The sequence below is a fragment of the Naumovozyma castellii genome, chromosome 1, assembly GCF_000237345.1.
Source record: "Naumovozyma castellii chromosome 1, complete genome".
Classification (NCBI taxonomy): Eukaryota; Fungi; Ascomycota; class Saccharomycetes; order Saccharomycetales; family Saccharomycetaceae; genus Naumovozyma; species Naumovozyma castellii.
Genome location: NC_016491.1, coordinates 923,007 through 937,327, shown reverse-complemented (window position 1 = coordinate 937,327; position 14,321 = coordinate 923,007). Strand labels below are relative to the sequence as shown.

The following is a 14,321-nucleotide window of genomic DNA, read 5'->3' as shown; positions in this document are numbered from 1 at the left end:
TCCAGATCCTCCATGAATTGCACCACATTCTTTCAGTAATTGAGAGAAACTTTAAACTCAAATAAGGTTTACCGGAAAGACTTGCGTACGTGCGATGGGTATGAGTGAGTGCATGATGCAATCCATATACAATACCTTTAAGTTTAATACCGTACGTTTTTTATTACCTCCATCTTTTGTTTTTCCCTCTTTCCCGGCTGGAATAACAAGACGCACATACGCAGCTTAACCCACATTCTTGAAACAAAAGCCACCGTTAGTCCGTATGAATTCTCAAATTACCTCCACAAAATATAACCGGGGTTCAAGTTCTTGATCAAGTCGATGATTCAATGGGTGAGAGAGGTGAAGGAAAATCTGCTTTCCTTTTTTTATAATTTATTTTAACATAAAATTATCTGATAGTCAACAATACTTGACGTAATGGAATGGAAGTTATAGCTTGGTTCCTTACGTGCTAAAAGTATTTTCTTATTGAAACTCCGGTGATTGCTCGGAAGGTGGCCAACTAACGTTTACCTGTATTGAAATCTAAATTTTACATAATCTAATAATTTTGAATCAAGGCTTTAGCACATGCAAGCTTGGATACGGTATAATAATGCTAACATTATAGATCTTAATTTTCAGAAATATTAACTCAATTAATTTTTTAATATTTAAATTGATTGAATATTTAAAATTCTTATTTGAAACATAAATAATTGAAAAAAAACAATCGTAGAGCTATAGAATATTTGCCAACAGTAAGTCCTTAATTACTAGAAGAGTACATAATCAAATAAACATACGTTAACTAATGTATTATATTATATTATATTATATTATTATAACCTATTTCTTGAGTTCCTTTTCCATTTCTTGCTTCTTCTTCTGTAATTGTCTGGATCTTTCGAAATACAAATTAGGATGAGAAATATGTGTTTGATCATCAATTTCTAAATCAGTCCCCGTAGTATTATGTGTAAACTCAAACGTCTTCGTGCATGCTATCGTGTACTCAGTCTTCTCACAGGAATCCAAAATAGATGCTATTTGAGATGGTGTTAAATTCATGGATCTTAATTCAGCGGTTAACTTATCCGGGTTCCAATCACGATAGGGGCAACCATGATATTCACCTCTACCTGGTCTTGGTTTTGACAGTATCGTTCTACAATCCCATGGCTTATAATTGATCCTATTACCCTCCAACCCATAATTATGTCTGAAGTTATAACGATATTCTTTATTGAATTTGTCCACTGTCATTCTACCATTCTTAGTAAATGCCTCGGACCAAAATTTTAAAGACTCATCGGCACTTAATCCTATCCCCTTTAAGAATAAACTCAATTGTTGTCTACCATGATATTTTAAATGTCCATGCTCTTTTAATCCTCTAAATAAATTCTTAATACACAATGGGTAGTTGGCACTGATTTCCTCGGAATAAACAGTTTGAGCATTGATTTCATCATCGTTACCATTTTGATACATGCCAAATTTGGAATTTTCATTAAAATCAGCAATGGTATAACCTGAGGATAAATGATTTAAAATTGGTAATAATCTATCATCTTCATTTAAACGTGGTAAAAATTGATATGTTTTCATCAATGCCTCATTCAATTTGTTGGAAAACTCAGTAGAGATCAGATTTAATTGTTGAAATTGTGGGATGTATATGAAACCCTTCCTTATGAAAGCTTGTCTATTACCAACCAATTCAATGACATTTTCAAAGGGGAGTTTTATGAATTTTTCATTTTGGAAAAACAATTTACGTTGATTTTCATCTGTCAAGTTTAGTTGATATATTAAGGCAGGCGTGATAGTCTGGTATAACTTATCTGATAATTCGGTCTTTTCTTCGTCTGTAATAAATTGCAATTTGGATAAATTTAAAGATTTGACAAATTTTATCTGATCAAATGACGTTAGCATGTTAAATCTAATTTTAAACAGTAACGTTTCCGCCCTAATGAATTTCTCTCTAAGCTCTTTTGTACGACAGAAACATAATCTTAAAATGAAATGAGAATAGTAATCCTTCTTCTTATCTAAGAAACTATCTGTATTAAAGGGCAATAACTTTTGAAATTGTGGTTTAATTAAAGTTTCAATTTCCTTTAAAGTTTTATTTCTAGAGAGACACGATTCAATCTCTAAAAGAATCTTCAAACGATCGATGGCCCAAACTTCAAATTGTTCCAAAGTGATCTCACCTTGGGGACGAGCCTCATAAAACGATATTTTTGAGTCATATATATTGTTGTAAAGTGTCTTCTCTTCCTCCGTGGTAGAGCCTGGGAGAATGAATTGGTTAGCTCCACCGTTGTTTTCATTTCCATTCTTGTTGTCAGAACCGAATGGCGAGGAATCAAAATTCCTTCTTGACGATATTCTTCTCTTATTCTGTCTAAACATGGTTCGCTATAACCGTCACCTTCCCTTTTGTCCTGGCTGTCTACAGTTAATTCCTTACAATCAGCGTAATGATCAATAGTATACTACTCAACTTTACGCGTTTTGGAAATTTTGGAGATTTCAAGACGCGTACAACAACAATTCAATAACGTGACTGGGCGGGTAATGCAAACACCGCGTCGCGTCATTTCGTATTTCCCTTTTCGTGAAAACATAAACAATGGGACGTGAAAAAAATAACTATTCCACAAAACATAACAAGTGTCTTTATTTTGTCAATATTGAGCAAGCACTTAGATAGCAATTATTTCCAAGTCGTTCCTTACTTCCACGTTGAAACAAGTCTACCAATTACCAAGGTACTTGCCATTATTTATTTCTTCATTCATTCACTCACTAATTGATAGAGACAATGTCCTTCGATACTCAAAGAGCTCCATTGGGTGAATACTCAGGCTCCAGACTTAACAAACTACATACCACAGGACTCATGGACACTCTGCCCGGCATTTCTGGTGTTACTACATCCCTACCTTCACTAAAATCATTAATTAAAGTTCCAAAGACACCCTTCGAAGAAATAGCTAACAGACCTATCCCCTTTCTCCATCCAATGCCTGGTTTGAGGACGGATCAACTACAGATTTCTAAATTTCCTCCCATCGTGATCCAGAGTCAACCGCTTTCACCAATATCAGGTCCCGATGAAACCTTGAAGGACTTCAAGGACCTAACAGATACGTTGAAGATACGCTTACAATTTGCTCTGTATAAATTCAATACGAAGCAAACTATGTTGAAGTTTAAACAAATTAAGAAACAGCACGAATCAAGACTGCTGAAGGCTAAGACATCTAGTAAATCTAATTCTATCAATAAGAAGAGAAAACTGGTTGTTTCCCATGGCAATTATAAAACTCCTGCCAGATCCAAATCAAATCCAAAGCATTTAGAACATACAGCACCATTTTCTGCCTCTTCTTCACATAATACTGGCTTATCTGTTTCTCGTGAAACTGTGTTCAGTTTAGACTCCAATTCTCAGTCATTTTTATCCGCTAATAATAATACAACAACAACTAATGTCACTCCAATTCGTTCCCAAAAAATCCTAAAAATCCATAAACAGGAGACACCAGTTAACGTGAAGGCTGCCAAATCATTACTTCATCTATTCACCAGTAATAACAACAATAATTGCTAAGAGAGAGAGAGCAATAAAATAAACATGATACCCAGGAAACCTGAGTATATTTGCATATAGCATTGCATCATTTGTATTATATCTATATATATATAACCTTCATTTTATACTACACATTTGTAAAAAGATACATTACCCAAATTAAATGTTTTTCTTTTCATTCGGCGGCTAAATTCCTAAATTTGTTTCCTTTATAGCCTAATAACAACAACTGCAGAGGAGATCATTCAATTGGTACATTATAAACCTCAAACCAATGATGGTTTTTATTAGTCTTATTGAAAAAACTTCAGGTTCAAGCAACTACAAGCAGAGAAGTCTTGTTCCGCTTCAAGCGCCAGCCCGATGCCATTTCATTTCGTATAAAATAGTCCCCTTTTCGAATTAAGAGCAACTGTTAACGCATAACAAGACATAATTCAGAAATATTACTCAGCAAATACACATAGGATGAGCACTAACAAAGGTATGATTTTATTTTTAGAATACCACAAACCGTATATGCTAACAGAAAATTTCTTTATAATGTTACTACTGATCTAGATGACGTTACGGACCAATCCAACGATGCTTCTGCTACTACAATGGAGCAAGAGATAAGGAACGGAGTTGAATCGTTATTTAATTTTTTGAACACTCAGGTGAATAGTCTCAACGATGGTAATGATGGAAATACGAACAACGATTTTAGGATTTACACTTTCAGAAATGATGGAGGAGTAACCGCCACAGAAAGTACGTCTCAAGAAAATGACCCTGTAACCTCTATTTTTAACCTTATGGAAACACTACGTAATGCAAGCAATAATTTACCAGGAGAAGGAAATCCCGGAGTTAATGGGGAAACTACAAGGAGGACACACCACGATGGAGATGATGGATCAAATACTACTACAAATTATGGGAACAGCTTGGCTGATTATCTCACTAACATGGTAGGTAATTTCTCCAATCTATTTATGGGGCAAACACGTCCCCAAGACAGTTCAGAGGATCTAAGTCGGGAGATAGATTCAACACCTGATGATACAACTGCAAACCTCAGAAACGTTCCATTGAGTGCCTTGATGAGAGAAATGGCATCGAGATTTATACCAGAAAATTTTGATATTATTACATCTCAAAGATCAGCAGCTAAACCATGTACCAATGAATTTATCGAACAATTGCCTAGAACGAATTGTGCTGAACTTTCAAATTCCAGCGATGAGTGTCCTATATGTCGTATAGCATATTCTGATGACTTTGAAACTGAGATCACATGTTTGCCCAACTGCTCCCATCACTTCCATTTTGAATGTATTAAACTATGGCTCCAAAAGAACTCTCTTTGTCCATTGTGCAGAGATAATGTTATGGAATGTAAGGCCGAAACTACAGAGGAAGATTTAGAATGGGATTTGGATTGATTCTATCTCCAAGCAAACTTGCTATATATACACACGTTGTGATGTTACAACTCACTTATTGGCTAATATCTAAGAATAAAATAAAGCTTAACTATTGATATATCAGACAGAATATTTCGATGTCCTTGCGTTCCTAGTAGAAATTATCTAGGCGGTTGTAGGCTCCGCGACAATTTCAAGAATTTCTTGACAAAATTGTAACGCTAGCATTAGCTTTGGCTCTTTTTGTTAAACCAATAAAAGACCTAATAGCAACATAGAGTCTGGCATAAACGGCCCATTTTACCGCTTTTACTTGGACACTAGAACAGATTTTTGATATGAGTTTACAGAATGAATATCTAAGGACTATCAAGAATACACTACTCCCTCAACAGCAACATGATACCACCCAGCAGTCACAATCACTGAATCAAACCACCGTTCCTGTGTCTCCAGCTTCAAATACCGTATTATCATCAACGTCCTCATCTTCACCTGAATTTATACCGCATCTTTATTATTCGCTATACCAGATTCGGAAAGACCCTAATAATGCCACAAATCAACTAGAAACATCCACAGGTTTTATCAGACACCGATTGAAGACTTGCAAATCTTTAATCGAAGATAATGCTGATTGTAAAAAGCTTTTAGCCAAGTCGACTGATGACTGGAACGTCTATCTTAAGCAACAAGAAGCTGAATTGGAAGTAAAGAAGAAAGTATTGCATGACCTTAGTGAAAGAATAAAATTATTAACGTCCACGAGCTCCCCAAAAAATAGTTTTATTAATACGTAAGACAATTAATTTCTCAACGCTACTGTTTTCTATATAGCAATACACACATTAATCATAATAAATCATATTCATGAAATCAAGAGTAAATAGAATAATATAGGTAAACTACAAAACGTTTAAACCACTAATCCTTGGGGAACAATTTCAATAGAGTATCCATCAGGATCCTTTAAAAATGCAATATTCTTCAATTTGCCCTGGTTAAACTTTGGCGCCCAAGAGACCTTGTCACCATACTTGGTATCAATTTCTTCACAAAGAGAAGCTGGGTCCTTGCAACTTACACAGATGTGACCATAACCTTGTGGTTTATCGTTACCGTTATGATATTGGAAATTGGCATCTGTTTCAGTACCCCAATTGTGAGTAATTTCTAATACACCTTCCTTAGATACTCTCCCTTCACCTTCCTTCAAGGGATAACCCAAAAAGTACAAAGTGAATTTGTTTTTTTCATTGACACTAGTTCTCAAGACATCCATACCTAGAACATTTTTGTAGAATTCAATTGTCTTGACTGGATCCTTGACACGTACCATTGTATGATTAAATTTTGGACCGACATCAGTAGTTGGGAATTCTTCGGCCTCTCTCAGATATTGAACAATTTCAATCCAGTAACCATCAGGGTCTAATACAAATGCAATATCCTTTTGTCTACCATCACTCATTCTCTTCTTGAATGGTGCCTTCTTAGCCTCTAAAGCCTCACAAGCTTTACTAACATCTGCATAACTGAAGCAAATATGACCAAACCCACGATGTGGCTCTTCATTCCCATTGTTTATCTTGAAGTCATCTTCATCTTCTGTTCCCCAATTGTGGGTTAATTCTAAGATACCACTAGCACCGAAAACATCAGCTTCTCCCTTAGAATTTTTCTCCCAATTCTCCTTGGGGAAAGACAAGAAGTACAAAGAGAATTTCATTTCAGGGAAATCTTTCTTATCCATCAACTTCATACCAAAGGTTTCCACGTAGAATTTGACACTTCTTTTAGGGTCTTTAATACGCAGACATGTGTGATTGAACGTGAGGGTTGAATCGTTGGCAGCACAATCAATCTTAATTGGATAATACTTATCTTCAGTACTCATAATTGGTATATGTTTCCTGGCTTCAATTGGGTACTCAATTTAAAAACAGGTATGAAAGGAAATGATTGTAAGGATTGCCAAGGGAAATGTTCTATAAGTCTTCCTTTTATCCTTTGTAAAGCTTTTGAAAAATGTCATATGTGCTTCATTGCAACTGTCAAAAATTAAGGCGGACGGAGCCCTGAGCCGAGCCGAGCCGAAATACTATTCGTGATAAATATTCAAAATTTGTCAGATGAATACCAAAGTTGAGCCATATGATGACAAGTTATTTCTTATGTATATATGTATATATGTAATAGTACTAATACGTTCTTTATTTGAAGAAATGGGGGACCATTTCCAAAGGCCATTCGTCGTGGGTTATCGGGAGACAGTCTCGTATGAATTCCTTGGATGTCAGCATCAACTGTTGATACAAAACGTACTTGCAGGGCTTATGCGCCTTTTCTTTATAATTCTGAAAAACAATACTGGATGGGTGGATACTAACATCCAAACCACCATTTGTTTTCCCTACCGTCCGATATCCAGTGGTGCCTAACTGAACGACATTCATTGGGAACCCAGTAATGAAAGCTTTGACCATTCTATTGTTAACCAGATCAGTGGAAACTGGAAGGTTCTTACGCCCCGTTTCATTTTGTGTTACCAATCCCAACTTTTTGCTACACCGAGAGAGTTGATTTCTGATATTTCTAACTCTTAGTAATGTCTTATATTGAACCTTATGATCTTGGCACCAAGTTCTAGAATAGTTCGATTTTGCCCATTGGTTATAAATTTCCAAATACAATGCGTGATCACTGCTGACCTCACTCACGATCCTTGAAGATGCCTCCTTCTTAGGGCCAATAAATATAGATGTTGTTTCATGTAACATAGACACGACAGTCAAACATTCATCTAAAACGCCATTACATTCACCATTTGTTGCACTTGAGTATAATACTTTGGCAAATTCAGGCTCACAAGGGAATTCACACATCATTTCTCCTAATTGAGTGATTGTTCCTTTACTATTAAGTGCTCCAAGGATATATAGATTCTCCAGGGATTTTGCCAAAGCTTGTATACTAGGTTTATCTAGTAATGGGAAACTTAATAAGTCCTTCACTCCCAATGATAACAGCAGAAGGATGGTATGTGATAGATTTGTTCGAAGAATTTCTGGCTTGGGCATCAATTCCAGTTCATTTTCGAAAGACCATTTAGTAAAAAGTCTAAAACATTTTCCTGGCCCTACACGACCAGCTCTACCAGCCCTCTGATCAACAGAAGCCTTCGAACATGGGACTGTCAATAACTGAGTCATGTTGGTGGATGGAACATAAGAATTTTCCTTTACATACCCTGGATCAATTACATACTTGATACCATCAATGGTTAAAGAAGTCTCTGCAATATTAGTAGCCAAGACTATTTTTCGACAATTTGGTGGTGTCTTTTGAAATATTCTTGATTGTTGTTCTTGCGGCAAGTTTGCATAAATGGGGGTGATCATTAACTGTGGAATCTGTGAACCTAACCTCCCAGCAATTTCTTCCAAATTGTCTCTCGTCTTTTCAATTTCTTCTTGGCCTGTCAAAAAGACTAGGATATCGCCCGATAAAGGCTGTGTTGTATGTATTTGGAAAATAGTTGTTATTGCAGCTTGAATATAGTTTGCCTCAGGTTGTAAAGTGTAATGGATATCTACTGGATATCTTCTTCCCGGTACATTGAAGATTGGGCAATCATTGAAAAATTCTGAGAATTTCTTAGCATTCATTGTAGCAGATGATATCAAAACCTTCAAGTCTTTTCTTTGAGGTAAAATATCCTTTAATAAACCAACAAGAATATCTGTCGCTAGAGTACGTTCGTGGGCTTCATCAATCATTATACATGAATATTTGGATAGCATCGGATCCGAGAGAAACTCTCGAAGTAACATACCATCAGTCATATATTTCAGTATGGTTTTATTTGGGGTCGTTTTATCTTCAAATCTAATGGTATAACCAACTTCCTGTCCTAGTATTACTTCCATCTCATCCGAGACTCTCTTGGCAACTGATGTGGCAGCAACTCTACGTGGCTGTGTAACAGCAATCTGAAACTTCCCCTCCTGTGTATAACCATCCTCTATTAGATATTGAGGTAATTGAGTTGTTTTACCCGACCCCGTTTCACCAACAATAATCATTACCTGATTATCTTTAATTGATTTCAATAATTCATCCCTGTATTGATAGACAGGCAACAGTTTCCTAGATTCCTTAATTGAAAGAAGTCGAGCCTTTTCATTTTCCAATTGCTTTAATAAATATTTATCACTGCCTGCAGCATCAGAGTCCTCGCCTTCCTCAGGTAATATATCATCATTGTCACTTGTAAATCCAATCATAGTATCCGTATCAAACACATAATCGTATTCTTTAGAATTTGCTACATGGATCTGATCAGTCTCCTCTTTCACTACTGCATTTTCAAGTTGCTGCTCCTCCCAAATCTGCTGTCTCGTTCTCTTATCATCTTTTACTGCCTGTTGCGTTGGAAATTTGCCTTTTAGAATGTCATGCCTTTGTTTTTGCCCGACTGTTTCATCTTGGAGAGTGTACCCTGTCGATTCTAAACGGTTTGTATGTAAAAATTTACTTCTCTTCGAATCGTTAGTTTTTTCAGATTGAGAAATTATTGGATTTGGATTATATCTTGACTTTTTAGTTGTCACTTCCGGCTGATATCGACTTTTGAGAGGTTTCTCTTCGACCTTTATAGTATTATCATTTTGTACTTCGGTACCTGAGTCTACTTCGTATGTTCTTCTAACTCTTCGCTTTCCTATACCACTCAAGTTGCTTCCACTGCTCATATGTAGACTTTAGACTTTTGGTGGTGTCTCTCTGTTTTTATAAAGTAGAAAGTTCTATAATGAAGGATTCCCTGAAAAATTTCAAAGCTTCGAGAAGACGCACAGCCGCAAAAGAAAAAATCAATCGGTAAAAACTCTGCACAGATCTTTCAACTCATCGTCAACCCAAATTTTTAAGTATCATCAGTTTAGCAGCCCACAGCTGGAATGCCTTCTGGAACTCGCAGAGATAGCTCAGTGATTTCCCAACATTACAGTCCACCATGGACTACCCCTTACATTATCGGTATTGGTGGGACTTCAGGTTCAGGGAAAACTAGTGTCGCATCCAAAATCGTTTCCTCAATTGACGTACCCTGGACAGTACTGATATCTTTGGATAACTTCTATAACCCATTAAATGATCAAGAGAGGAAAAAAGCTTTTAATAATGATTTTGATTTTGATGAACCAGATGCCATTGATTTGGATTTGGCTTATGAGAAGATATTGAGTTTGAAAGAGGGGAAGGCAACTGATATTCCTGTATATAGTTTTGTTCATCATAATCGAGTACCAGGAAAAGCGATTACTATCTATGGAGCAAGCGTAATTGTACTTGAAGGCATTTACGCCCTATATGACAAAAGATTATTAGATTTGATGGATTTGAAGATATATGTGGATGCTGACTTGGATATTTGTCTAGCGAGAAGATTATCTAGGGATATTGTGTCTAGAGGTAGAGAACTGGAGGGGAGCATCCAGCAGTGGCAGAAATTTGTGAAACCAAACGCTGTGAAATATGTTACACCTACAATGAAAAATGCGGATGCCATAATCCCCTCTGTCAACGACAACAGAGTTGCCGTGCAACTATTAATTAACCATATTACATCTAAATTAGAATTAAAATCGGAAGAACATCTTAATAAGTTGGTTAGACTAGGTTATTCTGATTCCAAGGCTATAAGAGAACACGATACCGTCCATGAACTGAAGCGCGGTAATCAAGTTAATGCAATTCTTACATTACTACTTGATCGAAAACTGAGTTCAGATGATTTTATTTTTTATTTTGACAGGATTGCAACAATACTTTTAAATACAGTTCTTGATTCAATTGTACCATATAAATCTAATCATACGATTGTTACACCAATAGGAACCGAACTGTGCAATCAGATAGAATTAAATCTAGATCAAATTGCAACCGTTAATATAATTCGTTCTGGAGATTGTTTTATGCGCTCACTTCGAAAAACTATACCTAATATTAGTACTGGGAAGTTATTAATTCAGTCTGACTCCCAAACTGGAGAACCTCAACTTCATTGTGAATTCTTGCCTCCAAATATTGATAAAAACTATAAATTAATATTGTTGACAGAAAGTCAATTGATTAGTGGTGCTGCTATGATAATGGCAATCCAAGTGTTGCTGGATCATGGTGTCCAGATGAAAAATATCGCCGTAGTGGTGTTGATTGCGACCGAAATGGGTGTGAGGCGTATTGTTAATGCATTTGGCGGTAGTATTAAGATATTTGTTGGTCGAATTATTGACAGATCAGAACTTAAAGACAAAAGATGGGCACTAAAAAACTTCATAGATTCAGAATATTTTGGTTGTCCTTGAAAACTAGGAGGAAATGCCTTCTTCTGAAAAAAAGTCATTAGATTATAGTGTTGTTGAATTTATAAAATAGAATATACAATTATTTTAGTAATTAATAAATGAGAAATACTTGTTTTAAAATTTCAGTTACAATTAATATCCAACCAGTTTCATCATACCATACCCAACAGTTACAATAACTAGATAACTTAATATACTAGCTGGAACACCTCTTGTAATAAACGTTCCCACTGTCAGATATCTATCTCCAATTTCATCAACCATGGATATTGCTGTGACGTTTGGAAACCCAGAAGTTGGTAGGCCCATAGCACTTGAACAAAGTAAGGCAGCAATCATTATTAATAATCTGGAATGATCACCAGAGGGTAAGTTAGAACCAATCTCGCTCATTAACGGTACAATAATCATTGCTGCGACGGTATGGGAGACAAAAGTAGCCATGATTGAAATTACAAGTCCAAAGATTAACACAATAACAAATATTGGTTTATCTTCGATGGTTTCCTTTATAACACCGGCAATAGTTGATAACAGTCCCGATGAAGTTACCGCCTTACCCAATGTTGTACCACCCATTGCCAGGATGACAATAGTCCACATGAAATTGTTGAAATCATCTGAGGTCAATAACCCAGTTCCAAAGAAAATCACGAGCGGTATTATAGAAAGAATACCCATCTCACCAAAAATTCCTGATATTTGATTTGAAAGGCACCATAAGATAATTGTACCAATAGATACTATAGTAACGAACCATTGGGTCAATGTGAATGGATCTTTGATAGGGTGAAATGGTAATATCTTTACCGAAGCATCGAGTGGGAACGTCAACATTAAGATCAGCCAAATTCCTAGGATACATATAAAACAAATAGGCAAAGAGACAATAAACCATTCTCCCCATGATGGTGGAGGATTCATTAAACCGATGGAAAATATATTTTGGGGTGAAGCTATCGGTGAAGCCATACCACCTATATTGGAGGCAAGTGCGATCCCCAATATTAAAGATTTTGGATACGAGTTTTGTCTTGGGAGGGTGCGTAATAATGGTTGAATAATAGAATAGCACAATACTGGCGCAGCCACATTAGACACCCACATAGATACGAATAATGCAACAAACATATTCGTTAACAATATTATATGCGGGTTTGTTCCTGCGGAGGACAAAATATGAGTGGACAGAACTTTAGCAATGTTATATTTAGATAAAGCAGCCGCTAATGTAAAACCACCCAGCAATAACATTATCACGCTAGACCACATAGATGAAAGAATGAATTGAGATGATTGCACAGGTGGCATTGGATCCCCACTTATTGGATCCCTTAGTACTGGGAAAACAACAATCAGTAGTGGCACAAGTAAAGAAGTAACAAATAGCGGAATAGTTTCTGTTGCCCACAGTAAAGATGCATATACTAAAATGGCGAAACAATTCTTTTGTAGCGTATCATCAAATGGTGAGATATAAAGAGTACCAACAAAGATCGAAGTTATGACAACGAGCTTGATCAAAGACGCAGAACTCAACAATAAACGCATATATTGATACAATGATAAATTGAGCGCCTCCTTCAATGTTGCTGGGGCCTCTGGTGTGTCAGAACGCACAACGTCTACATGCATAGTTCTACCATGTTCATTTTCCTTTATATGTAGTCTTCTGTTTGCGTATTTTGTAAGATCTTTTCGTTCACTTTTGACATTTTGAGACTTTCTTTCAATATTCATCATATCTTTCCATACCGTATTTCTTTCCCAAACGACATGGTCTCTTAAATGAGAAGATAACTCTTTCTCAGCATTATCGTAAGCAACCATTTCATCATCATCCGTAGCAATAGTAAACGTATCCCTACTTAAACGTGCATATGTAACAATAATTTCTGTAATCGTCTCTGTAACCTTTTTCAATGTTTCCGGCTTGAATACTGACGATTTTTTCTTAATTGTTTCCAGATAACTTGACTTTATACTTGTATTTAGTGATTTGTCAAATTTTTTACAAATTTTTGAAAACCCTGTCTGATTCAATTCAATAAACTCCTTCAATTCGGATAATTGTGTATATATGGCAACCAATCTTTTTTTCAAAGTTACCTTATGCTGGAGTAATGGAGAAATATATTGCGAGACTCCAGTTGTTCTCGATTGTGAAGCGTATATTTCATTTTCAGAGTCAAGAACACCTGAATTTAGGGTATCCTCCATAGCTGGAGCAGACTCTATAGAGAATTGTGCATCCGAGGCATTTGAATCTGCAGATGAAATACTGCTAAAACGACGTCTTCTCATTGCTTGACGAGGAAGGGCATCGCTAATGCTTGGAAGTCTATTATTTAGAAGATCAGTCTCAAACTCTTTGACATCATCTTTTAGTTCGTTGTAGTTTGCTACAAGTCCAGTTTCTTGCGATATGTAAAATTTATCAATTTTCTTTAATTCGTGATCCAGTGCCTCTACAAATCTTGAAACATAGATGTCATTTGTGTAGAGATTTCCATCGGTAGAGGCAACTAGAGGTCGACATTCTTCATCCAATTGTAGATGAGAACTTGATGAACTGTAAAGTTTCTCCTTTTGTAGGGAATAAATTAATTTTTTTAGATGTGAATATGCAATATATTTAGAGGACCATTCTGGAACAGCGTTAAACTGAAGGGAATGAGAAAATTTCATTACTTGCTCCAGGTAATTCTCTTTGTCTTTTTGAAAGGACCTCCAGGAATGTGGTCTAGATAAGAAGTGTAGATTATGATTCAGCTCAAGAAAGTTGAAAACTCCGTGAGGGTTAACCCGAAAAACATTACCCAGCCACAGAAAAGACAGCAAATTACCGCATACTAGAAATTTCAAGTACAGTAATTTGATAGTTCTGAGATGAAAAGAGGGAGTGATCAAATTGATGAATGACTTAGTCATGGAAAATTATATATA

General features: G+C 36.1%; 8 protein-coding genes across 8 annotated transcripts; 4 read left to right on the top strand and 4 right to left on the bottom strand.

Moving 5' to 3' along the window:
* Positions 1-834: 834 nt before the first annotated feature.
* Positions 835-2,409, bottom strand: PRI2 (DNA primase subunit PRI2; the record flags this gene model as incomplete). The annotated part of the gene is made up of 1 exon (XM_003673367.1): positions 835-2,409. One exon carries the CDS (start codon positions 2,407-2,409, stop codon positions 835-837), a length of 1,575 nt encoding a protein of 524 aa, XP_003673415.1.
* Positions 2,410-2,821: 412 nt separating this feature from the next.
* NRM1 (Nrm1p) lies at positions 2,822-3,613 on the top strand (the record flags this gene model as incomplete). The annotated part of the gene is made up of 1 exon (XM_003673366.1): positions 2,822-3,613. One exon carries the CDS (start codon positions 2,822-2,824, stop codon positions 3,611-3,613), a length of 792 nt encoding a protein of 263 aa, XP_003673414.1.
* A 584-nt stretch (positions 3,614-4,197) lies between these two features.
* NCAS0A04680 (uncharacterized protein) lies at positions 4,198-5,022 on the top strand (the record flags this gene model as incomplete). Its single annotated transcript, XM_003673365.1, has 1 exon — positions 4,198-5,022. The coding sequence occupies one exon, from the start codon at positions 4,198-4,200 to the stop codon at positions 5,020-5,022; it is 825 nt and encodes a 274-aa protein (XP_003673413.1).
* A 320-nt stretch (positions 5,023-5,342) lies between these two features.
* CSE2 (Cse2p) lies at positions 5,343-5,804 on the top strand (the record flags this gene model as incomplete). The annotated part of the gene is made up of 1 exon (XM_003673364.1): positions 5,343-5,804. The coding sequence occupies one exon, from the start codon at positions 5,343-5,345 to the stop codon at positions 5,802-5,804; it is 462 nt and encodes a 153-aa protein (XP_003673412.1).
* A 116-nt stretch (positions 5,805-5,920) lies between these two features.
* GLO1 (lactoylglutathione lyase GLO1) lies at positions 5,921-6,901 on the bottom strand (the record flags this gene model as incomplete). Its single annotated transcript, XM_003673363.1, has 1 exon — positions 5,921-6,901. One exon carries the CDS (start codon positions 6,899-6,901, stop codon positions 5,921-5,923), a length of 981 nt encoding a protein of 326 aa, XP_003673411.1.
* A 316-nt stretch (positions 6,902-7,217) lies between these two features.
* Positions 7,218-9,758, bottom strand: PRP2 (DEAH-box RNA-dependent ATPase PRP2; the record flags this gene model as incomplete). Its single annotated transcript, XM_003673362.1, has 1 exon — positions 7,218-9,758. One exon carries the CDS (start codon positions 9,756-9,758, stop codon positions 7,218-7,220), a length of 2,541 nt encoding a protein of 846 aa, XP_003673410.1.
* Positions 9,759-9,965: 207 nt separating this feature from the next.
* URK1 (uridine kinase URK1) lies at positions 9,966-11,375 on the top strand (the record flags this gene model as incomplete). Its single annotated transcript, XM_003673361.1, has 1 exon — positions 9,966-11,375. The coding sequence occupies one exon, from the start codon at positions 9,966-9,968 to the stop codon at positions 11,373-11,375; it is 1,410 nt and encodes a 469-aa protein (XP_003673409.1).
* A 132-nt stretch (positions 11,376-11,507) lies between these two features.
* On the bottom strand, positions 11,508-14,306 carry PHO91 (Pho91p; the record flags this gene model as incomplete). The annotated part of the gene is made up of 1 exon (XM_003673360.1): positions 11,508-14,306. The coding sequence occupies one exon, from the start codon at positions 14,304-14,306 to the stop codon at positions 11,508-11,510; it is 2,799 nt and encodes a 932-aa protein (XP_003673408.1).
* Between the last annotated feature and the right edge of the window lie 15 nt (positions 14,307-14,321).